This window comes from Apium graveolens, chromosome 5, assembly GCF_009905375.1.
Source record: "Apium graveolens cultivar Ventura chromosome 5, ASM990537v1, whole genome shotgun sequence".
NCBI lineage: Eukaryota > Viridiplantae > Streptophyta > Magnoliopsida > Apiales > Apiaceae > Apium > Apium graveolens.
In genome coordinates, this window is record NC_133651.1 from 294,923,336 (window position 1) to 294,948,589 (window position 25,254).

A 25,254-nucleotide genomic window follows, 5' to 3' on the forward strand; every position below is an offset into this window, starting at 1 on the left:
AATATAATATGTTATAATGGTGAAAATCATATGCACGTGACTTGTCAATACGTTTTCAAACAAACAACAATAATTTTATTTTCATACGATTCAAATCAATGAATCAAAAAATTTAGCAAATTTATGATCTTGAATACTGAAACAAACTTAAATCATGAAGGAGATATAACAAAATCCTATATATAGGATTAAAAAACCCACCAACAGATATCAAATTCTAAAAATAAAATAAAAAAGGGATTTATCATCAACCAAAAAGTTGATGACAATCCAAAAATATAGAATTTTTTATGCGGATGAGAGGCGTGATCATGAAAAAGGGTAAAAATACAGGTGTTCATCATGCTTTTAAGTATTTTCATGTACATATTACAACAAAAAATTTAACTATAAATTAATTAAGTTTTAAGTACTAACTCGAATTATATGTTGATTTATTCTCCTCCCAATATATCTTAACAAAATATTTTTGTTAATCCGAATATCACACAGAATATGCTACAGAAACATAACAGGTTCGGAATCTCAAAAATACCCCACAATCGATTCACTTCCGCAACCAGACCCAGGGCTACTCTGGACAATTGCTCTTTTAAAAAACTCAATAACAAAACAATTCTATACTCTGTCTTGTTTTATGTAAATTATTATCATCTCAATTATCTTCTCGCCGTAATTGACCGGTAAATTATACGGTCACCGGAAAATTATCACTCCGATCCTCAATTCACTTTTATTAATCTGGTAAATACTTTTTTTTTTTCGAAAAAAACTAGTACAGATTATTTACAGTTGATTTTGATTTTGATTTTGATTTTACCCTAATTATGTTTATTTATATATTTAGGTTTATGAGCTGTTAATTAGCAGCTCAATTAATTATGGAAAGAAGACGATTGTTGACTATTGTGATTATATTGAGCTTGTTTGTATTGTCTGCTTCCAGAGGTATATTTATATATGTTGTCCAATTACTATATTGACTGTTAAGTGATGTTGAATTGTTATTGATTACATTGTTGATAGAATTGCGATAAAGTTTGCTTGCTTGTTTTCGACTTTTAACCTGTTAAAGGATAGTGATTATGTGATTAGAATTTGAATTTGTTTCGAGGTGTTGTTAGTTAATTTTTTACTTGGATGCAGAGCTTAAGGTGCATAGCAAGTATCATTTGCCGGGATACAATCACACTCTTGCTAAGATACTTGTGGAGTATTCGTCAGCGGTTAGTTATATACTGGACTTTTAATGTTTGAGGATTTATATTTGAATTTTAAGTGTTTTGTAGGGTTTAAAAAATTGTTATATCTTGCAGGTGTACATATCTGATTTAACGGAACTGTTTACCTGGACGTGCTCGAGATGTAATGGTCTTACCAAGGTATTAACCATGTTCATTTCTCTAAAGAACTCTAAGAATCTTCCATTAGCCTTGAAAAGATTCTTTCTTTTCCTGGAATTAGTTTTTTTATTGTGACTTTTTCCTTTGTGGTGTGACAGGGATTTGAAATGATAGAATTGATTGTTGATGTTGAACATTGCCTCCAGGTGCATCTTTATATCTTTATATGTTATCTTTACGAAAAAAAGGATATTGATTGACCTCCAAGTGATATCAATCACCACCTTTAATGCAGGTCTGGTTAATACTGGAACCTTACATTTTTTATTTATTTTGTGCAGGCATTTGTTGGGGTAGCGAAGGATCTAAATGCAATAGTGATTGCATTTAGAGGAACTCAGGAGCACAGGTATAGGACAATCTTCGTAATACTTAGGAAAGAAAGATGTGTTGTATATATTACTAATCTTCCATGACACATTTGGACTTGATGTCGGTTTATGCACGAACTGTATTTCTATTTGTTTGATAAATTTTATTTTGCAGTATTCAGAACTGGATTGCAGACCTTTACTGGAAGCAGCTTGATTGTAATTATCCTGGCATCTCTGATGCAATGGTTCGTGATACGATAAACATAGTCTATGTGTATGCATTTTTTCAGTTGCAAGTGTAATTCTCGATGTCATACTTTTTTTCTTGGTTTCAGGTGCATCATGGTTTCTATTCTGCTTACCACAACACAACATTACGCCCTGGAATCATAAATGCTGTCAAAAGTGCGAAAGAGTTATATGGAGACCTTCAAATTATGGTGACGGGGCATTCAATGGGAGGGGCCATGGCTTCGTTTTGTGGAATGGACCTCACGGTAATTTAAATATCTGAGACACATGATTTCTTGCAAGACATACCGGGTTTGAGCTTTGGCCTTTGAGGTTTTTAATACTCTATTAGTTGTTAGTTTCAAAACAAATTTTCCCCCTACTTCCTTCTTTCTCGTTATACTATGAATAGAAACCATATTTATACAGCAGCATAGTTTCTGCAATGCTAATTGCTAGACTAGATTTTAGTCTTAGATATCTTCTTGTTTGATGTCTACCGGCTTGCCTCTTAAGAGGAGAGTAAACATGATTATTTGTGGCATGGTTTTAGATTGCTAAATATTTCATGTGATTAAATATTGTGCAACTGCTTTCAACTATTTCATGCATTAGTGTAATATGTAGATATTTGATGTATGCGGGTGCATGTGGTACACAGAGTCTTCTAAAGTCAAACCACATCAAATGCAGATGTCATTTAACCCATATTATGGCATCAGCACTCTATGTTACTCGGACTCGGATAGAAGTGTCCGACATGGACACGTGTCCAAGTATCGGACTCGGCAACTTTTTGAAAAATATACATGTTTTTGGCTTAAAATAAGTGTCGAAGTCCGAGTGTCGAGTGTCCGACACGGGTACTCGAAGGTAAATTGAAGAGTCCGAGTAACATTGTCGGCACTTGCATTCTCCAATGCAGCCTTATATAATACAAGTACTTGACACTATCTCAATGCCCTTCTGTTGGCAATTTTGACCTTACAGCTTTCACTCATCTTATAACAGTATGGAAGTGATAGTAATTTTAAAAGGCAGCATAATACGCGACTATGTGTGCTCCATTTTGAGTTCAATGAGTATTTCGCTAAAATGCTATACTATCACGATAACCCGCATATTTACTGCACAGTTCCATATGTCTCCTACTTCTAGTTATGGGCCTTCAGCGGTTTAGACTTTGTGTCTCTAATTCAATAATAAGTGACGACCTTCTTGACTGAAATTTTAATTGGAGCTTATTTATCCCATTGCTCAAGTATCTGCCAATTATGTTCCTTTGTTGATGCTGTATTATTGATTATTATTTATTGGGTATTATCAGGTCAATTTTGGAATGCAAAATGTTCAAGTTATGACATTTGGACAACCTCGCATTGGCAATGCAGCCTTTTCATCTTACTTCAGCCAAATTGTGCCTAATACAATACGCGTAACAAATGAGCACGACATGGTTCCTCATCTTCCTCCGTATTATTTTCATTTCCCACAGAAGACTTACCACCACTTCCCAAGAGAGGTAATATTCAAAAACATCTTTGATCTTTCTTTTGTATATGGTAAGTAGAATTTTCATGCTAAATTTCCTTGTCCTAATTTGAAGTGAATGAAGATCTCTAAGCTATAGCCTATAGTCGTGCTCACCAACAGGACCTGTGTATAAACTAAAACACAGTTGGTACAGTAATCATTGAAATTGAATTGCGCTCAAGTCTTCGTGTCGTGCTTTGTTTACACCTAATGTTTAAGGTTTATTCATAAATTCACCCCTGCCAGAGTTCATAGTTTGAGTGGTTAGCTCTCTAGTCAAGCTCGATTACGTGAACTTGCATGGTCATATCACACTAAAAAAATTAAAATCCATGAACTTATTTCTGGAACAGTGGCAGTTGGATTAACATACTAAAATATGGTCCCTTTGTTTTGTTTGTTATTTTTGTGTGTGAAAATGCCGAGATGTATGTAAGATTTTGTTTATTAAGATGCAACTTAGTTGAGCTTGCACAGGATTAGCCTTATAGTTTACTTTAACGAGGCTAATTGATTCCTGAAGCTGTGCTGAGAATTGAATAGTTTTTGCCCAACCCAACTTGTTTAAGTTCCTAGTTTGCCTGCATGAACCTAGAACATACAAAATGAGGTCAAGTTGAGCCGGATTTTTGCATTTATTTGAGGAAATTAAATTGTCTTGAGTTATAATTACGCATGAGCCTTGATTATAAGATCATTGCACTTTCTTGTACATTCTGTTGGAGTTTTGGCATGCTTCCTTTGAAATGTTATGGACAATGCTATCTGTTGTATATGTTGTAGGTGTGGCTGTATCATATTGGATTTGGAAGTCTGGTTTACACAGTAGAGAAAGTTTGCGATGGTTCAGGGGAAGACCCCACTTGTAGCAGGTAGAGGACTATGTACAGTTTTGGCTCATAATTTTGTTATCATGTTTGGAAAATTTTGTGGACTTGCAAAAGACTACCATGTTGTCCTTGTCCAGATTATGGTCTATCCAGAAGTTTAGGATAAGATTTAGATGTCTCGTGAACTCTGCTTTATTAATAAATTTTATTGATTCCCTCGTTTTGAAAAAAAAATATTCCTAAAAATTGCAGGTCTGTGTCGGGGAACAGCATTTCGGACCATCTAGTGTACTTCGGAGTACAAATGGGCTGTGATGATGTGGTCACCTGCAAAATTTTAATGGACCCGCGACTGGCAGCATACAGCACACAAGATCAAAGCGGAAACTTCATCATGTCGATGAGCCATTCCAACTCAATCATAAAAACAAACGTAGAAACTTCAGAATTAGGTTCTCGAAGTAATGTCATATAGAACACTGATAGTACTAGAGCTTAAGTTGCCTTGGCCTCAGCTGACAGATGAACCTGCTGGAATCGGATTAGATTGTGTATATACATAACAGGGTTTTAACGTGCAAATTTGTACAAAATATATTTGCACATTACATTTTCTGTATAGCCGTTTGTTAAAATTACATAGTTCCTTAATGGAAGTATTTGTCTGTCCAAATTGTAAATTTACCTATAACAATTTGTATATACTTTCATTTATCAAATTTTTATACTGCATTTGTATGTTTTTTTTACATTTATCTTTTAATATTCATTTGAGTTTTGGACCAAGCTAGCATATGTACTAAGCACCTGGAGTACTTTCGTTTTCGAACTATTTTTCCTGATTTTTTTGAAATAGTATTTTAATATGAGAAAAATGCCCCTAAGTACGTAGAGCCCCTAAGTACGCAGGGGCTTACCTAAATATATGATGTATTTTTAATGGCAAAATTATAATTTTTTTAAATAAGTTTTGTAGTTATAGTTAAAATTCTTTAAAGTAATATGGTTGGTACCAAGAAAAAAAAATATTATTTTAGCGAGTTTATTACTTCAAAAGAAAGAAATAAAAGAAATAGCAAAAAAAAATGTACATTTTGTCTATTATGTTGGGATCTGAGAAAAATATTATTTTAGCGAGATTATTACTTTATTAATTATTATTTTATCGAGGTTCAATTGCACAATAATACCTCTCATTTTTTTCGGCTTCCAATTTTGATTAAAATTTCTTTACTTGCATAATTTTTTTTAATGAATCTATCTACTGCTAACCCAAATGGATTTATTTTTTTTATCGTAAGTAACCCGCAGCCGCTACCCTTCGGATGCGTACTGGGTAAACCCAAATCACGTGAACCAAGATAAACCGCATTTAAATGACATGCTCTCACTCATGAGCCATAATCATAAATTCTCCTCCCGTGAGATTCGAACATGTGACCAAGAGGACTTTAACCAACTGAGTCAAACCCTTGCGGACCCCGATTGAAATTTTATAGACCGTAGTTATTGTTTCCTCGTTCAATTGTTTATGATTAGATAGATTTTCGATTCTCTTTTTTCAAAGAAATTTAAATATTTGTTGGTTTAGTTTTGTTTTTAAATCTCATTATTTAAATCTAACTGAGGACTAGGACCGTAGACGACAAACTGTTAACCACTTGAGTTATCCACCGTACTCCATTAGTTTTGTTATTAGTTATCTTGTATAGAATGTATTTTTACAGGACACTTTTTTGCTTATTGAGTTTTTTCCTAGCGGAATTTTACTCGCTTAAGACTTTAACGAGCCCCTTTTGTGTGGCTTATTTTTTTAGATATTAAAACGATATTATCTAAATTTTCAGGAACACTTTCTTACTTTTCAGGTAGATGATATATTTTTATGAATGGAAGAAACTCTGTACTTTCGGATTGTATTTTTTATTTGATCAATAGAAATTTTTCCTTGCGACAAAAAATATATTATCACAATGATTTTTTTTAAAAATCGATCGAAAATCAACCATCTAGGGTTTGAAAATTTGGAAATCATATATAGAGATATGTAAATTGACCCGACCCGACTGACCCGGACCCAGTGTGCTTAAAACCATTTCTCAAACTTAAAACCCTGAGCTCTACTCTAGTGTGTTAATTTTCTCACTCTTCAACAGAAATGCTAAAAACAGCAGCTTCAAATGTTGGGCGACTCTCTAGGGTTTTCAAACACTCCTCGCCGGCGCTCCTTTTTTCCGATCGATTTCATCTCACCGCCGGTGATCTCGCCGGCAGCTCCGATTCTCCATGTCTCTCCCAGCGCCGTCACCTCTCTTCAGGCACGTTTCTCACATATAATTAAACAACACATTAAGCTAATCGAGTTATTATACTATCATTACGATTCTACACCCGTTTATATGTGATGTTGAATGTATGATTATGATGTACTTAATAGGTGTGAAGATCGATTTTACGCCATGGAATTTGATGCCCAGGGCTTCGTTCTCTTCTGAAGCAGCTGCTGAGACAAAAATCGAAGAAACTACGGGTGACATTTCGTGATGAATATGTGTTCAATAATTGTTTTGGTGTTATCAAATTTTTGTAAATTGTTTATGTGCGTGGTTGAGTGCAGAGACTGTTAAGGAGTTGTATGATAAGATACTTAAATCGGTGAATGTTCAGAGGACTGCGCCTCCTAATGCGTGGTTATGGTCACTAATTGACCATTGTGCTAATGTTGAGGATATTAAGCTTCTTTTCGACGTTTTGCAGAATCTTCGGAGATTTGTTAGTATTGCTTGCTTTGTGGTTTTTTGCTTGCGTAGATTATTGTGTAATCACTTTATTGTATCTGATTCCGTTTTTGGGTTTGGTTGCAGCGATTGTCTAATCTTCGCATTCATGAAAACTTCAATGAGAACCTTTGCCGAGCAGTAGCGAAAGCTTGTGTACGTGTAGGGGCTATTGACTTTGGTATGCCGATGTTTCCAAGCTCTGATTATAAGTCTTAAATATATATAGTGATCTATGTACTTGTGGATAATGTTGTATTTGAAAAGTGAAAACACTGCAAGGTAATTAAATTGATCAACCAGTCTGACCTTTGTATTTTATTCGTACACTGTTAAAGTAGACAATGGTTAACACAACTGGAACAAATTTTATGATCCTTAACTGTGCACTTACGTCAATGCGATTTGGTGATCTGGTACACACTCAAGAGACAATACTTCTTTCTTTTTTTACTCTTTCTTTTTGTTGTTTTACTTCTCATCACAAAAAGTACCCTTCCCAAGATTCGTAGAGTGATTCTCTATCTTTCTTGATTGCATATTTCCATACCCGTATCCATAACTTGCATTCTTATTTCGATTTTCGGTCTAATTTTGTTTTAACAATTCGATGATTTGGTTGTGCTGCCTGAACAGGTAAGAAGACATTGTGGAAGCACAATGTATACGGAATAACTCCTACTGTTGGATCTGCGCACCATTTATTGGTATATCACTTGTGATTCTTTTGAAGGTTGTATGATATCTATGTTATCATATATATTAGTATACTTTGTTGCCTGCAGATGTACGCAAAACAGAATAATGATGCCAATCTCATGGTCGAAGTGATGAAACTTTTGAAAACAAATGATGTCCAATTACAAGCCGGCACAGCTGATTTGGTTTTCAGGTAATGGTGCCATGATACTCATATCTTCTATATTTCTTCATCGTGACAGTCATAGTTTAAAAAAAGAAAAAATTGTATGGGAAAAAATGATATACGAGGGATCGGATCGGCTATAATACATTAAGTCGATGACTTAATGTTTTGTAAATGTTTGGAAAACCATTTTCTAAAGAAAAAGTGTATATAGGGATTGGCGGCCACCAGCAAACCTGAGTTTGTCAATAAGTTTAGGTAGCATGCGTTTTTTGTATTAATGAAATTATCTAATGTTATATATTTTTCTATTACAATTTTATATGTTATCATATCTTCATAATATGCACAAATGGAACTAAAATTTTCTGTATAATCGCATATTTGGATATAGAAATTCAAATATTTTTGTAGATTTTTTTTTATATATAATTTAGGTAGGTTCAAGCATATATAATTTCTTTGCATAAAATTTACAGTTTCTTAAATTATTTACATTTTTATTATTCTAAAGCCCCCTGTGTCACTGCCTATAAAGATTCGTTTGAAAGTCTTGATCTGTGCAGCCGCTTTCATTATAACCACACACGTGTGTGGATACCGATCATGTTGTATTTACTGTATTAACAGAAAAGGCTGTACTATGCTAACATGATTTCTGAGGTAGGGATATAATAAATAAACCATTGTTTCTAAAAGACAAGTAATGCTTTCTCAAAGCTTGTATCCAACTTTTGCTTGACAAATAATGAGTCCACTTAGCATATGCAGTTTTGTATATAAGTCTTTGATATCCTAGTAAAGCTTCTTAAACGCACCCTATGATTTAGCCAAAAAAAAGAAAAGAAAGTACCTAGTGATATGGGTTTTACATTTCTACTGCCACCCTACTCGGTCTGGCATGCTATATGTGTTTTTTGTCAAGTAAATATTAAATACCTAGGGATGGTGATAAAGTTTAAGGAGCTTTTTTCTGAGCTAAGCGAGAGAATGATCTGACCTCAGTGTTCTGATTAGATACTAGATGACTAGCTAAACACAAGAATAACCTTGTGTGATAATTTAGAATGACTATAAACTAAAAACACTCATACAACCAACAAAAATTACTTGAGTGCAGAAGAAGAATCTTTCAGTATGGCCTTCTGAAATCGATCATGCAGTTTTTCCCTATGCTTCTTTTAATCAGCCAAGCTAGATCGATCAGCCTGTCTTTAGTAAGTAACCTTCCCATTCACAGCCAGCCATGTGCAAAAATAAAAGCTTTAGAACAGTGTCTTACGGATTTCCAAAATATATAGATTTTGACCTTGCTGTCCAAACATCTTCCCAAATAAACATCATGAGGTCCCATAAATATTGCAGAAATTAAGTACGTAATTCAATAGCTATATAGTAGTTGGTGCAAGCGAATGCCAATCACTGTTGGCTATTTGTAGAAAAAACTGGAGCAAAGTGGTTGGTGCAAAGTTAGAGATGAAGTCTCTACCCTGAGTAATTAATAAAGGCCGACGATCGACTCAAAGATCATGCCACAATACGAAACTACTGCCGCTCAGCCTTACAAAAGCGTCACTTTGCAAATTGCCTGGACTTCAAAACTTGTCGAACACACCAGGCACAAGATTTGGAATTTGCATTGTACATAAGGATTTCCTATGTGACAACTTCTTTCTTAAACTAAGTGACCCAGTTTTTAACAAAGCTATAGTTGAAACATGGTAGCACCCATGTTTAATGCTACCAAATTCCACAGCACAGTCTTGTATATATATATATATATATATATATATATATGAAATCCGAACCAGTACGACCTGTTGCCACTTGCCATCACTAACGACTTTGGCAAGACGAAAAATTGTGCGCAGTACCCTTGAACTGCCAAATGACTGGACTTCACAAGTTGAAGCAGCCCTTCCAAAGATGATATTCTTGAAGTCTGGGAGTTTATACGTTATAAACTCTTGAGATGTCAGATATCTATATTATATTATAATGATGCATAAGAAAGGATTGTATTGTATCCATACCGAGATAGTTCCACCTTGACTATATAAAATGATTAGTGTTTAATACTAAAAAACTAACAAAGGATCAACAAAACAGGGAAAAGTACAGTTTCGTGGACATTGAGTTTAAGAATTTGAAGCCATCCAAGCTGTGGATGATGAACAATTAGCAGATTTAAGTTATTGGAAAGATTAGAGTTTCTTACTAAACTGTGCTAGGGTCTTAATACTATTTTTGGCAGGAGGCAAATTTGTGAGCAGGATCAGAGAGCTTTTTAGTAGGCCATGCTAGAGGTTTATTTTTTAATATTTGTGGGAGGAAGCAAATTTGAGTAGCAGATGCAGGCGCCCCCATTAGGTCGAATGCTTTTGAGGTCAGATAGTTTCGTTGCTCTAAATGGCTTCCCCGAGTATATTCTTTCCTTGATGGATCAAGAAAGAGTTAGAGTCTCCCGGGTAGTAAAAAGGCACTTGTCTAACTAAATAATAATTTATTGATTTGGGTTTCTGTATAATTGTAAAACTCCTGTGATGCATATCATCAGCATATGTATAAGCTAATTTTAAATTTATTACACCCTGGACGTTGTGTGGATTAAGAAATTTCAGGGAAGAAAAATTAGAAGTTTGACTAGCAATTAAGGATTGTGGACATCATCTAAAGTTGTTCATTTTCTTTATGTACTGTGTTTGCTTTTGTGATTGGTACATGCTTTATCATGCCCATTCTTATTCGTTTGCAGCATATGTTTCAACACGGATAAATGGGACTTAATTTCCAAGTATTCAAAACGATTTATAAGGGAAGGGGTAAAACTACGGGAGACTTCCTTTGATGCGTGGATGGAGTTTTCTGCCCAGAGAGGTCCTTGCAAGTTTCTTTGTCATTAAACATCTCCTGCATTGAAATTATTCCCGTGTACAATTTTATTGTGCTAATATCTAATGGGTTGGAGATTAGATGGGTTTCTTGTTTACTCAATTCGATTTACCTTTTGCAGGAGATACCAAGAGTTTGTGGTACATTGAAAATCTAAGATTAGATACGAAGAGGAGGCACAGTCTTTCAACTGGTTTTTCATGTGCAAAGGTATGCTTTTATGTCATACTTTCAGTCTCTTCTCATATTACTTGTAACAATGATGATATGATCTGGTTCGATATGCAAAAGGGTAAACGGGACATGCATATTGATCTTGTACATTACTTATAAAATTTGAAGGAAATACTTTCTATCATTGAAACTAAGACTAGTATGATAATATAGTGAGCTATTCCTCAGGATAAATTAAAAGGTTACGTTTTTTTGATCACAAATTGTAAATTCATAAACCAGAGATTACTTTTGTAGGTATCAGTTTATAGGAATAGGGTTTACTATTTCGCATATAACATAGATTCCAGGACCTTGGTACAAAATGGTAAAGCTGATTTTGAACACTTTTCTAGCTTGTTGAGTTGTATTTGAGATATTATTCTGAATAAGTTAGGCATGTAAAGTCCGAGAGCTATGTTTGTTAACGATTAATCCTTGATTATTTAGAATTCGCACACGTTTTGTCATACTTGAGGCTGTAAAATAAACCTTATAACTATATTTGATCACATTATGGTTTATTTTTGGGGAGCATTAATCGCACTCTCCAGTTTCTCTGCGGGCACCATTAGTTCCATGGAAATGAACCAAAAAGTCCATAGCATAACTGAAGGGCCAACAATGGTGCTAGTTTAGAACAAATAGGCTAATAATGTGGGGACAATAATCCCAAGAAACAAACATATAAGGAGTTTGCAAACAAGATAAATCCGCTAGTTATCTATGTAACTTAACAAAAACTTACGAAGTATACTTTTTTTATCCGACCAGTTCTCATTGTTATGTCTTTTGTGTATCAGTGGCTGGTGGTTTTGCTTAATATTGTATAAAATGATATGTATTTATTATTAATGCAGGCTTTTCTACTAGAACGCAAGCCTGGAGAAGCTGCTTTAATCATTTTTGCTCTCAGTCAGGTATCTGGTTATGCTTGTTCCCTTTATGGTTTATGCTGGCAGTAGATAAGTCCTGTGCCATACATCATTTGAGCATCCGTTACGATAAGCAAGTTAGACTGCTTAACATAATTAGTTATTGTATCTATGCAGATGCTTAGATGTTTTGACCCTTGCTGAATCCCTGTGAAATACTAATTTATCTATATAATAGTATAGTAGTAATAGACTGATAGTTTCAATTTATCCAAGTTAAATAATGTAATTGCTGATTCATATTACATATTTGTCTGTGTTGACTGCCCTGGCCCATGGAGATGTTGATAAAGAAGTGCCTTGTTGTGTCCTCTTATTGGGAAAACTTTAACATTCTGTTCATCTGTTACTGCCAGATGTTATCTGAAGCAAAGAAGCCTGGGATCTTAATTGAGCTTCAGAAGCTGGTTAATGACTGGACTGTAAAGGTTATAAAGTGTCGAAAGGAGGAAGATAGAAAGGTACTCTATTGGATTTGAATTATATGTTAGATTTTGTGATAATAAAATATCGAGACCTACTCATTGGGCTCTTTATATTAAAAGGGGTAACCATTTTTGTAGCAAAGCATGATTAGTATCAAATTAGGTTGTGTTTTTGAGCTTGAAGTTTCAATGTATACCTAGTTTCTGCATATCTCCTTTTACACATATGACATGCCAGTATGAGCCGCTTTTCTTTACAGCAGATTATATATCTGTTTGTATTCTTCTACTGTGTACTTGATTAGTTCAATCCTACAACTTGTCAGAACTATTGCAAGGTTCATGTTGGTTCTAGAAATTGTTTGTCAAATTAGATCAGCAATCCAATTGTATTTTTTGTATTTACCTGGTATACTTTTCTTTTGTCTATAATTTGAACCGAGTTGTTTTTATTAGTTGATCTACTGTTCGTGTTTTTTATTGGCTTGTGTTTTTGGAGTGCCGACATGATAAATTTTGTTCCTCCTTGCTCCTGGTTACAACTTACACATGACCTATTTTTTTTAAAGAGAATTGTTGAGCACACTTAGTGGAGTATATGTAAAGTTTGACTCTAATGATAATCCCTTGTTTTATGACATTCATGTATAAATATAGCTGATGTTGCTTATGAGAAACATATTTTTGCTATATCTTGCCCAGGACTTGGCTGCTGCGTTAAAGGATGATATTCCTGCTATGATAATTGAACTAGTGGAACTTGGTATGGAGGTTAATGTCAATATTGAAGACCTGTTGACAAAAGATCCTTTATGCTGAACTGGTGACTAAAGTTCGACAACCTAGAGGCGAGTTCACTCTTTCCTTCTGGAACAGAAGAGGCAACTCTAATTCAATTCTTAAGCGAAGTGTTCTGTTATGAGTACAGATGTTTAGCAAATACACCAAGTCAGACAGTCTTTAGCGCCTCCTGTTATGTCTAATATCAAGCATGGTCTGTCTGTCAGGTTGCAGTTTTTGGTTCGCTCAACTATGTATAATATATGCAGAAAATGTATGCTTGTTGCCCAGTGAAAAGTACATTAGCAGCAAAATGTCATTCTGCATTTCTGCTATATATATTTAAACTCACTGCTGATGCTCATGTTTAATGCACTGCTAATGCTGTGTTTAATGTCTTCAAATGTAATAATTAGTTCCAAGGACAGATGTTGCAACATTTTGCACAAATTAGTCCCTGCACCCAACTATTCATTTTTGGGTTGTGCGTTGGAGAGCACTGACTAAATAGAGTTGTACCTACCGACTGAACTGTCAACAAGTAAACCGCCGAATCTGGAATGCAATGCTGGGCTTGAAATTTGGTCATGTGACTTGTAATTCAGTTTTGTTTTGGACTTGGTTCTAGATTGAAGTTGATTTTTCGAACAACTTTGATGTCATTTCTCCTACTTTTAATTATTATTTTTAAGTTTGGTTTGTTAAGCAAGTTTTTATTGAGCTTTAACTTGCCACAAATTTTGAGATGACAAAATTAGTTGAGAGTTGTGTGTTGCAAGGACAATATAATTTTCAATATGATTGAACTACAAATATAAGTTTGGAATAAATAAAGATTTAAGTGTTTTTTTCCTAGTCTGTTAAAATTCAGCTTTTATTGTTTTGCTCAAGTTCAATAGATGGATTAAGGTTAACATATTTACTGGTACATAATATAGTATACGTTAAGAAAAAATGAAAATAAATTAGTCATATATCCTACCCCAGTGTCTAGAAATTTGTTTTTACGTATTAAACATGGCGTCTCTTACTAGTGTTGCACCAGCAGAGTACGAAAAATCGCTCGGATCACTAGGCAGCTGTGGTAGTGATGGTTACCAGCAAACAAAAGGGGTTGAGTTGGGTAACATTTATCGATACAGCGAAATGGTGAGTCTTTCTTTATCCTCAAACTTAATTTATAATTATGTACATATTGCGCGGATCAAAACTGTACTATAGTTTATAAATCTAAAATATTCCATGACAAAAGGCATATTGTTTTCAAATTAAGTAATTTGGGTAAATGGAATGCAGATAATGTTGGCAATTGTAGCAGCAGCATCAGGAACTGCCGGAGGAGTTGCCATTGTAGTTTCGATGTTAGCTGCCATTGTCCTCATACTGTTGATTCTGCACTCTGGTTTCACCATGTATGACAAAATTCCCAACTACTATCTGTCCAGTGTCCAATATTACATGACTTTTTAATTGTGCTTGGGTGGGTTTGTACTTGGTGTCGATGTTTACACAAATGATTGCTGTTAACAACAGTCTTTGATGTTTACATTGTTTGTCTTGTGGGTATATTATGAGTTTTTACAATTATTATGTTACATTACTTCATGTCTAGCATCCAGAATTAATAGTGAAATTCTTTTTCCGTTTCGCTGGATCAGGAGATTGTATCTGGCCGTAAGAAGAATGCTTGGTATAAATAACTCACTTTTAGGGCGTTATGCATAAGCAAGAATTTCAAGGAATGGAAAAGTTACTCTCTTCTAAAGGAAAAGTTAGCTAAGGGAAAGCAAATGTTAAGCTTCATCCTAAAATCCTGATATATTGATATTGAGGTGGGGTGGATTGATTTCAGTACCAGACTTGTTGGATCAGAACTCATTTGCTTCTTAAGTGAGGGGTTGATTCCCTAACATTTCGTATCATTTAGAATACAAGTATTTGGGGCATTTATAAGGACAAGTGTGCGATTATTGTATACCAAATTGCTAGTTTTTTTTTTTTTTAATTTAGCTGTGATGCGTTGTTGAATACCGTATGCATTCGGTTAATTACCTCATTCATCAGTGCTATTGTTTGCATACTCGTAACGGGGTCATCTATTTTAGCAGTGGCAGCCGTGGTCAACAAAGATCCAGTCATCCAACAGTAACCCTATCTATATATTTGATCAACCTGATTTGCTACCCTTGATGACCACTTTGAACAATCTTATCAGCCTAATGTTAGTTTCACAATATTGATCTGTTGACACTTGACCACACATATATAATTACTGAGGAAGACCAAACTTACAAACTTAACATAAAACTGAAATAAAAACCATCACAATTTTATTTTTCATCGAATGGCAAAAAAACAGAGAAGTTAAGAGGCCAGAAACTACAAGCTTGATGATGCTAGTGGCTCTTAACAACAGCAAGCATAACCAAGAAGATGAAGAACAATGATCCCAGCAGCGAAAACCCGACGGAGGCCATAACCAGGTTACAGAATCTCCCAAACACATTGCAGACTTTGTTCCAGTGAACATGGTCATTGCCTTCATGGCCAAGATACCCCACGGCCGCAGCAGCCCCGTTTGCTGAAGCTAGGACAGCTACCATTATTATGTCAAATATGGCAATTAAATTTGTCAAGCCTCTTTTATTGCTCCCTCTATTTGCCAATGCTAGGATCAATGACACAGCTCCATATGAGCATGCTATACCATTTGCCACCACAAAATATCTGAATATATATTACAAAAGTTTATTACTAAGCAGATATGTGAGTCTTCTAAAATTTGACAAACTCGATCTTATAATTTGGAATCACTAAAAATATATTCTTCTTTTTTTTGTATGAAGTACTCTTTAGCTCCTTTTGTGCTCCTAGCAACATGAAAAAGGTTGTTAAAACTGTCTTTTACCGAACTCATGGGTTCGGAGTGACGGATCTACGTAGCGGCTAGTGAAGTCTATAATCCCGTCAAAGCTGAAAAAATATAAATGTACAATATTGAACTTTCACATGGAGTTACTGCTCGTTTGGGATATCAGATAAGTAACTTATAAATTATATATAAGCCGGTGCCAAAGAAACACTTATTTATAAATTTGTTAGTATAACATTACCAAAAGAAAGCATCTAAAATATGAAATGGAAGGGAGATGTTGAAAACGTACGTGAAGGCAGAGAGATCATGAAACTTGGCGGTGACGGGAACGTAGAGGGGAGGGAGAGTGGAAACAAGGGTTATGGGGACGATCTTGGTCTGTTTATCAACTCCAAGAATGATAGCAGCTGCGAGTGATAGCGTCAAAGCCATAAACCTTATAAACAAGCCTGTGCAACTCACTCTTCTTCTCCCTCCCACTCCTACATCTTTCTTCTCTTCATCTACCCCTACTTTGTTTATTCTTTCCGTCTCCATTTTAGCAACACAAACTCCAGAGAGAGAGATGGGGGAGATATGAGAGGATGGAGAGATTTATATAGTGGGCATATTTCTATGCAAGAGATTTAATACATTTGTGTGAAAAGGAAGCTCTGTTGGCTGTATATGTACATGTGCTTGTGTGGTCAGTGTGTGAGTTACTGAATGAGCACCAATTTGATTGTCTTTTTGCTATGGATAATTAGTTGAACTATTTAAGGACCAGCGATATGGATGCAATAGTTTTCTGTATATAGATTATAGATTATAGATTACACAAGATTAGTTTGTTCATACTTTTCACCAAATGAAAAGGTATTTCTAGAAAAAAATATATTAGTTTGTTGCACACTTGCACTTCAACAATCACACATGCATATTTGTTCTTAGTTATAGACATTACATTAATTCGACTAAAAAGATCAATACGTAATAAGTGATATACTTCAAGAATTGAGTATTCAATATTACTCTTCAAAAATGATTATCTTAATTTGACTAACTACATGAAATATTATGTCGCTAGTTTGTTATGCTAGTTTCTCCGGAATTAGTTAAAACACGCATTAGTTAATCTGAATACCGGCTGTACACAAATAATATAAGTAGTAATTTTTATTTGAGAAAACGAATGAGTCGACATTATTGGGAGTATAAATCAGTCAAACCGTTGATAAGGTAATTGAGGTGGACTTGACTGAGTTGCATCATTTAGCTATTTCACTTATTTTTTTTGCAACTTCATTATTTATGAGAATGGGAACGGAAAGTATGGAGTCCAGAAACGTACATACATTTAGTGAGCATAGCTGTTTGAGAGGGATGCGAAGAGGAAATTAATGGATCAAGACTTGACAAGCATGCAACGTAAACCGCCGATTTAACAAACTGCTAGATTTGGTGTTTTTTGAAAAATATAGGAACATATAAATGGATGCAGGGGTCATGGGGTTTACTAAGTTGACTTGCCTCTCATCAATTATTTTGTCTTCGTTTCACCATTTCTTACGTACTTGCTCTTATTTTTCCGTTGGTTCACATTTCATGCACATTTAGATTTAGCTAGTTAATATATTGAGAGCACCACTTCAAGACCTTCATAAATCCAACTCATAAATTAAAATTTAGAGAGGATATAATGAAAATTAACTCCAAAATTTTTTTAAATTATTCTCAAATTTTTAGGAACCAAGATTTCCTCCTCAAACTTAGGATTTTCTCCGTCTCCTTACCTTATTTTTTATTAATATATGTATTCTCTTAATTTTTATGTCAACATCATTTTTCTTTAACCAAATTTTGAAAATTAATAAAGATTTATAATAAAAAAATATTTATGAGGAAAAGAATTAAAAAGTTTATGTAGACAAAAAATTTGATAATATCTTACATAGTTTTTTTATCAAAATAATATCTTATATAGTTAAAATTCAATATTTTATATTATTTTAAAAAACGTAATTAGATTATTTAACTTTCTCTTACAACATTGAAAACATACGAGAAAAGCTAGTAGTAGTGTTTAGTAGTGTTCAATTATAAATAACATATGCAACATATTGGTTACATATTTATGTTCAAAATATAGATACAAAATATAGATAAAAAATGGTTGAAGATTAATTTGAGGAGGATTGTTTGAGCAAGAAGATAAATTTCTATCTTTTAATTCACCAGGAACTTATTTAATAATAATTTTTTTAGGAGATCGAGGAGCAAGGAACTCTCGGAGTTGCTCTTAGAAAGTAAACTTTACGAGTACTTGGCATTTCGTAGCCTATTTTTTTAAACATTTTTTCAATTCGATTCTATATTATGTGTTTTTGCAAGTTGCACCTTTAAGTAAATTTTGGTTCATTTTGCAACGGCCAGAACAAAATTATGTTAAAATTGTTAGTTTGGTCAGGGATAAAATGCAAAAAAATTATTAACTTTTAGGTTATAATAGAATGCAACTCATAACTTCGAATTCAAAATATCAAAAAATATTTTTTAATGTGTTATTGAGCTAAAATCTCAAGTTCTATTAACTAAATTGAAACTCTCATCAAATTCTAAAAGTTTCTAACCTTAAAATCACTAAAAGAGGTAAAAAAAAAACTCAATTCTAGGGTTCTTACTTAGAATTGGGGTTTTGAGTTTCACGCATTTCACAAAATTTAATATTATAAATAATTTTCGCTTGTCATTTGCATTTCGATTCATATATTTAATTTTTAATTTAGACTGAAAATTCGAAGAATACGGAGAGCTGTTTTTGAAAATCAGAATTTTCCAATTTTATTCCTGATGTAACAATTACCGGCTATACGGGGTGTAAATCGAAGCAACTTTTAATGTTAAAGGTGAACTTGCAAGAAGACATGATAAAGAGCCGTATCGAAAAAACACCTAAAAATGAGTTAAATAGTCTCAATTACTCAAATTTTACTAAAGTACTTTTTAAGATTAATGATTTTAAGTAATTTTCAAATATTTACCAAGACTGATGAGATATCTCATGTGTTAAAAACTTATCTTTTGTCGTCTCAATATTTTGGATTCGATTATCACTCGTACCGAGATTTGTTAGAATAAATACGTATGACATAAGACATATAGATCTAATTATTCAAAAAATTAAAAGATTTAGAAAAAAATAAGGAATTTTTTTGTAGAATTGAATAAATGAATCAGGTTACATGTTCCAAAATAAAAAGAAAGAGATATTAACCATAACTGTGATGTTGGTACTCATTTGAGCAGGAGGCACTGACGAGCTGTTTGGACTAAACAAATCGTGTTACTTCAGCAGCCACAATTTGGAGGTCTATCTTCCCAACTGCAACAATCATTTGTCAATTCATGACTACACTCTCCTCATCTCTCTTCATTTACTACTCTAAATCTCAAAACTTAAAAAAAAGTGACCAATATGGCGTAGTATACAGTTTACATACTTACTGGTTGCACATTATGCTATCTGTCTATGTCTCTGCAGTGTCGATATAATTTTACTCTGACCTGATAATCTTATTATAATGCAAAGAACTACTTCAAGATGTAATTTTTGTCATTTCTATTCAGTAAATTATTAGTTTTTATTTACTTCCATATACATTAGCAGGGGGCATTTAATTATGCTTTATTTTTTAAATATGTGTTGTGAGAGAAAAATGGTAATACTTTTTGGAGGAAATCGCTGAAATAACGGGAAGTATGTCGGGTTTTAGGCCTGATCGTTGGCCTATTCGCGATATCTGTATACGCCCGACTCGCCGGAACCGGTGGCGAGCAAGGTTGTGTTTGGACTGAATTTGCAAGGTTTCCGAGATATAGTGACTGAATAATTCCTACTCAATCGTATATGTACTCGGGAGATCTCACAGAATGCTTCTACTCGATTATTAGTAGACAAAACGTGTGTGTAACCCCGCAAATGGCCTACATATCCTATATTTATAGGAATCAAGTCCGCATGTAGTTCTATTTGCCGTAGGACTCCTTTCCAGATGAGCTAACCACGTTTTTGCCCAAGCCCCGGGCTGTTCTTGATCCTTATCCAACTAGGTTTAGGTTAGAATAAGAGAGTCCTACTCCTAATACACTTCTAACCCTTATTTATCCTTTATCACTGTATTTATCCATTAAATACATGCGTGTTCTATACTTATATTGTACAAATCTGTCTACATGTAGTTGCAATACGTTAGGAGTCGTATTCATCCGGCTATCTCATTGTGGAGTTCGTGTTTAACTGAAACACTGCTTCTACAGGCCTCTTACCATTGTCTGCATAGCCCAGCTAAGTGCCCTTCTCCGAATACCCTAGTATCTTGGCATATTTCAGAGACCCTGGGGTATTAGGTTACCACCAAGTATGCTCCTAGCTCCCTCTTGCTAATACCCCTTCGGACAGGTAATCCTCATCTTTCCTATACTCCCACGATAATAATCCATTCGGGTCCAATACCCCCTGTTTTGCCATCCACAAAGCCCAATTCTCTCTATGGGCCATAAATCCGGCCCATGGCTGATTTTAGGCAAACAACTACCCCCGGTTCCCTATAGTCATTGTATGCTTGGGGAACCTAAATACTTCTCATTGCTTAGCCCTATTTTTCATAAGACCCTGTGGGATTTACCGTATGCAACCCCTCATGGGACCTTCCTCACGAGCCCATGACCATATCCCTGATAAAAAACGTAAATTAGCCCTACTTAACCTTTTTACAATTAGCTATCATGCTGTAGGCTCTAGGGTATTCTACGTATAACTCTATACACCTTGGGCTAGGAGGCTTTGGGATAATCCCCCCTTATTTCCATGCCCTAGATTTCTTGCCAATCACATAACATAGTCCCGACAATTCCACGTTGTTCCCTTGATTTTACTACAAAATTTAAATTTGTATCCTTATTAATCTATAATCCCTTTCAATTTAGAGTCCTTGCGATGCATAAATCCTTGATTTTTTAAAATTCAAAAACACTTTAAATCACTCATAATTCCACTCTTTTCCCTAGGAAATAGCTATATTAAAAGTTTAAAATCCCGTTTAGATTCACGCATCCATTAATCACCTTTATTCAATTATCCTTCCTTAACCCTCCAACTTCTCATATACATACACACATATAAACCACACCTCTCCTTTCTTTATTTTTTATCAAATCCCAGCACACAATTTAGGAGAAAAAGGAGAGAACAATTCGGGAAGAGAGGAGAGCTCTTATTCGACTTCCAGCCCGGAGAAACCAAAGAAGAAGTTGATCCCCGTCCAAGTTCCAAGCCCGCAACCAAGCTTTTCTCTCCCTCGTCCGAAAGGTAAAACACATCATCTCCTTATCTCTGTGTTTCTCTAGTTCGTACTCATGGATATTCGCACACATACACCTATACATATATTCATGTATGCACATATACGGGTGAATGTTTAGACCTTTTTGCATGCTCAGTGTTGATTTTGTTCCTTACCGGTCACCGAAACGATATGCATGCTTGAACGTTTGATTGTTTTTTGTTCGTGTTAGTGTTTATTTTCGCGTAGTGAATATTGGCCAGAATCGGCCCTATATTTCGGTGATTGTTCACCTTCCTCCGCCTCTCTCTTTTTCCATATATGCATGAATAAATCAACTGTTGATTGTGTTTGTGGTCTCGTATTTATTTATTTCATACCCTGTAGATCCGAAATTGTAAGTAATTTCGACTGATCTTCATACCCTAGATTGATGTTTGGCATGTAGATCTCTAGGTCCTTTGCTCATGGCGTAATTAGGGGTATGCCCTTCCTAGGGTTAAACCAAGGTCTTCAATACCCCTTAATTCAGGTGTATTCGCATATCTTTTAGACCCCTAGGACCCTGTATTCTATATCCCTTATGCATGCCTGCCTTTTTGGATCCTTACCAAACTAGATACCCCTACATCCTTCTCTCACTAGTCATACGGAAGCCCCCTCTTAACGTCGTGTAAGAAATCTTGGAGTAGATAACTTACTCTACTTTTTCTTTCGCAGATGTCTACCTCTGGGGCTTCTAGCAACTCTAAGGATTCCTTTATGAGTGGTGTATTCTCTTCATCTGAAAACACAACTAGCGATGCCCTTGTCCCCGTCAACTTATCCCAAGCCTTCCTATTTTCAGCCTCTACTGTAGGTGGCCAAACTCGCTCTAAGGTGAAGGTACTAAACCCTCTAAAAGCCCAGATATCCTTAAGAACGGCCTCTTCTTCCAAAGGTAATAGTCCTGTCGACCTGGCTTCCTCTGATGATGAAGTAGATTCCCGTAACCAGAATACCCCCGTAGATAGGACAAAACTCTTTACTGAGGAGACTGAGTCCCTGATTCCCGATGAACCCCTTGACAATGAGGTTGCTTTAGATGCTGGCTATTTCCCACGGGGATGATGCCGATTCCCATATAGCCCCAAAACCATATGATTGCCTAAAACCTTCTATGACCCTGGACAACCTTTCAGACAAAATAGTCCCTGGATGCAATCTAGTGGGGTACACCAACGCCACGAAAGGTGCTAGAATTTTGATAACCTTCAGTCATGCCAGTCTATTCCAAAAACATTGATATCAACCCAGTTCTTCAAATAGGGCTTCTCTCTCCCCTTACACCCGTTTCTCCTTGAAGTTCTAAACTTATATGGGTTAGCCCCTCACCAGTTAACACCCAATTCATACGCACAACTGCGAGTGTGTACATTCTTTATCATCAGGAGTATTCTGAAGCGTTGACATCAATGATTCCCCCTATATGCCTGTTGAATCTCCCCTGGAAGGCGAAGAACTAGCTAGGGCCCAGGGTATTCTAGAAAAGTATAAGGGCTTAAAGGACGACTCTGGTGTTTTTACCCCAGAAAATTTGTGTGAGTTAAAATTTGGTTTACCCAAGGAGCATGCGACTCCTGCTCCATGTATCATTCTTGCTAAAGAGACCCTCTTTCAAGGGACTCTACCCTTTTCCTATACAGTCCTTTCTTTGCTTAATTTCTGATGCTTATTGAGAGATATATGTTCTTATACCCCATCCACGTGCATGTCTAACATTTCTAGTCTCTAGTCCCGAGAAACCTATTAAATAAAAAGCTAAATTGCTAACAAACTAATCTAACTACCGTTCATACTAGAAAAGAAAAACAAATCAACTGGTCAACCTAAAAGCATACTAAGCAAAAATATCATCATCAGATTATGATTTCTCTGCTCCAATAGTACTCGTTGGATATGTATAAGCTTCTAATAAATGCGGATTATGATTTTGACGTGGTGCCTCATTACGTTATAACCGATTATGTATAGTTGGCACACCCGGCTCAAAGTAAATTGAGCAAAAATTTACAAGCTCCTCTTCGACATAGCGTTCCGCCATTGAGCCCTCCACACGGGCTTTGTTTTTTATTGTTAGTTTCAACTTACCCAAGTATCTTTCGAAGGGATACATCCACCGATATTGGACCGGGCCACCGAGCTTACACTCTATTGCTAAGTGAACAGGTAAATGTTCCATTGTATCAAAGAAACCAGGAGTAAAGATCAAATCAAGTTTACATAAGATCTTTACGATATCCTTTTCCATCTTTTCAAGATCCCGTTTCTTCAACAATGTAGAGCATAAATCTTTGAAAAAATTGCACAACTCAATAAGAGCTTCACCAACTGACTTAGGAAGAAGGTCACGAGCAACAATAGGCAAAAGTTTTTGTATAAATACATGACCATCATGAGATTTCATACCTTTAAATTTTCCTTATTTTCTCCTTGCTACACTGAACTATGTTCGAGCTACAACCACCTGAAAGTTCTAAATCTTTGAGCCATTTACATTATTTATCGACTTTTTCCTTTGTAAGAGCATATTCTGCATGTGGCTTTGTACCATCATCTCGAATCCATAATTCCTTTCGTATATTTAAATGCTTGTAATCCTTTCTTGATTTAAGGTTTTCCTTTGATTTATCACCATTGTCCAAAATTGTATATAATATGTTGTCAAATACATTTTTTTCAGTGTGCATGACATCTAGACAATGGCGAAGACGAAGTACCTCCCAGTAAGGAAGCTCCCAGAACATAGACAGGTGAGTACAATTATGGTTTACCCCAAAACCAACAAGTTTGCGCCAAGCTTTTTTCCCGTGTGGAAAGAATTTAACAAATTGACAAAGTATTTTCATCTCCTGACCGGAGTAACGAATTTTAACTGATCTCGTTTCTCTTGCACCATATTTATTATTCTTTCTCAAAGGATCACCAGGCTTTAAAAATATTCTAGACGTGCCAAAATAACTAGGCTTTCCTCCGTACTTCAGTTGAAACCCTTTTACATCCCCAACACAGACTGGGCATGGCATCTTTCCATGTGTTGACCACCCACTAACCATGCCATATGCAGGAAAATCACTAATACCATAATAGCGTAACCTTTATTACAAAATTAGAGTGTGATGCTTTATCGAATACTGTTACCCCGTGTTCCACAACATTTTTAATTCGTCAATTAATGGTCGGAGATAAACATTAAGATCCTTTGTCGAATCCTTGTCCCCAGGAATGATAAGAGACATAAATATAAATGGATCTTTCATGCACATAGATAGCGGAAGGTTGTACACAACAACAAAAACAAGCCAAACACTGTACTTTTTTGAGTGTTTATTGTGAAATGGTTCAAATCCGTCAGTTGCAAATCCCAATATGACATTACGAACCTCGTTTGCAAATAAAGGAAATGCTATATCAAACTGTTTCCATTCATCTCCATCAGCAGGATGTGTTAGCTGCCCCTCAACGACATCTCTATTTTTATGCCACCTCATATATTGTGCCGTGTGTTTTGACATGTACAATCGCGTAAGTCTTGGAGTAGGAAAAAAATACCGTAGGATCTTTTTTGCAATTGGCTTCTTTTTTTCATCTTTCATCTTTTTATATCTGTCTGCCCCACAAATATCAGACTTCAACTTGTCTTGGAGTCGAACACTGCGAGCGCGGCTTGAATTCAGTTAAAATTGTTCAGACTCGAGACTCGAGCTTGAGCTAGAGTTTGACCGAGCCTTAATTTTTTAGCTCGCAACTCGGAACTTAAAAAATTTGATAGGCTCAAGTTCGACTAGAAAGGTCAATTCCATTTCACCAAATATTCACAA

The 25,254-nt window shown here is 35.3% G+C and overlaps 4 protein-coding genes across 5 annotated transcripts; 3 read left to right on the forward strand and 1 right to left on the reverse strand.

The window, feature by feature from the left end:
• The first annotated feature begins 569 nt into the window (after window positions 1–569).
• Window positions 570–5,043, forward strand: LOC141659169 (lipase). Of its 2 annotated transcripts, XM_074465929.1 has the most exons (11): window positions 581–744; window positions 848–948; window positions 1,147–1,226; window positions 1,317–1,382; window positions 1,502–1,549; window positions 1,685–1,752; window positions 1,890–1,962; window positions 2,053–2,214; window positions 3,276–3,470; window positions 4,265–4,353; window positions 4,564–5,043. In XM_074465929.1, the coding sequence occupies exons 2-11, from the start codon at window positions 882–884 to the stop codon at window positions 4,784–4,786; spliced, it is 1,071 nt and encodes a 356-aa protein (XP_074322030.1). In that variant the 5' UTR covers window positions 581–744; window positions 848–881; the 3' UTR covers window positions 4,787–5,043. The 2 variants fall into 2 exon arrangements, with proteins under 2 accessions (XP_074322031.1, XP_074322030.1); XM_074465930.1 differs by lacking the exon at window positions 4,564–5,043 and having other exon boundaries at window positions 570–744; window positions 4,265–4,357.
• A 1,381-nt stretch (window positions 5,044–6,424) lies between these two features.
• LOC141659170 (uncharacterized) lies at window positions 6,425–13,814 on the forward strand. Its single transcript, XM_074465931.1, has 11 exons — window positions 6,425–6,629; window positions 6,749–6,841; window positions 6,929–7,083; window positions 7,176–7,269; window positions 7,725–7,795; window positions 7,874–7,980; window positions 10,709–10,830; window positions 10,967–11,055; window positions 11,919–11,978; window positions 12,350–12,454; window positions 13,121–13,814. The coding sequence occupies exons 1-11, from the start codon at window positions 6,470–6,472 to the stop codon at window positions 13,235–13,237; spliced, it is 1,173 nt and encodes a 390-aa protein (XP_074322032.1). The 5' UTR covers window positions 6,425–6,469; the 3' UTR covers window positions 13,238–13,814.
• A 317-nt stretch (window positions 13,815–14,131) lies between these two features.
• LOC141724998 (uncharacterized) lies at window positions 14,132–15,135 on the forward strand. The gene is made up of 3 exons (XM_074527342.1): window positions 14,132–14,347; window positions 14,495–14,610; window positions 14,857–15,135. The coding sequence occupies exons 1-3, from the start codon at window positions 14,216–14,218 to the stop codon at window positions 14,921–14,923; spliced, it is 315 nt and encodes a 104-aa protein (XP_074383443.1). The 5' UTR covers window positions 14,132–14,215; the 3' UTR covers window positions 14,924–15,135.
• A 332-nt stretch (window positions 15,136–15,467) lies between these two features.
• On the reverse strand, window positions 15,468–16,721 carry LOC141659172 (CASP-like protein 1E2). Its single transcript, XM_074465932.1, has 2 exons — window positions 16,363–16,721; window positions 15,468–15,925 (listed from the first exon to the last, which is right to left on the reverse strand). The coding sequence occupies exons 1-2, from the start codon at window positions 16,608–16,610 to the stop codon at window positions 15,595–15,597; spliced, it is 579 nt and encodes a 192-aa protein (XP_074322033.1). The 5' UTR covers window positions 16,611–16,721; the 3' UTR covers window positions 15,468–15,594.
• Window positions 16,722–25,254: the final 8,533 nt, after the last annotated feature.

Bases quoted from the DNA above. Each gene is read 5' to 3' on its own strand.
- LOC141724998 (XM_074527342.1), top strand. From the start codon at position 14,216: ATGGCGTCTCTTACTAGTGTTGCACCAGCAGAGTACGAAAAATCGCTC. The intron at 14,348-14,494 runs GTGAGTCTTTCT...AATGGAATGCAG, and splicing joins TTTATCGATACAGCGAAATG to ATAATGTTGGCAATTGTAGC. The intron at 14,611-14,856 runs GTATGACAAAAT...TCGCTGGATCAG, and splicing joins CTGCACTCTGGTTTCACCAT to GAGATTGTATCTGGCCGTAA.
- LOC141659172 (XM_074465932.1), bottom strand. From the start codon at position 16,610: ATGGAGACGGAAAGAATAAACAAAGTAGGGGTAGATGAAGAGAAGAAA. The intron at 15,926-16,362 runs GTACGTTTTCAA...ATATATATTCAG, and splicing joins CATGATCTCTCTGCCTTCAC to ATATTTTGTGGTGGCAAATG.
- LOC141659170 (XM_074465931.1), top strand. From the start codon at position 6,470: ATGCTAAAAACAGCAGCTTCAAATGTTGGGCGACTCTCTAGGGTTTTC. The intron at 7,270-7,724 runs GTATGCCGATGT...CTGCCTGAACAG, and splicing joins TGTAGGGGCTATTGACTTTG to GTAAGAAGACATTGTGGAAG. The intron at 11,979-12,349 runs GTATCTGGTTAT...TGTTACTGCCAG, and splicing joins TCATTTTTGCTCTCAGTCAG to ATGTTATCTGAAGCAAAGAA.
- LOC141659169 (XM_074465929.1), top strand. From the start codon at position 882: ATGGAAAGAAGACGATTGTTGACTATTGTGATTATATTGAGCTTGTTT. The intron at 1,383-1,501 runs GTATTAACCATG...GTGGTGTGACAG, and splicing joins GATGTAATGGTCTTACCAAG to GGATTTGAAATGATAGAATT. The intron at 2,215-3,275 runs GTAATTTAAATA...GGGTATTATCAG, and splicing joins TTTGTGGAATGGACCTCACG to GTCAATTTTGGAATGCAAAA.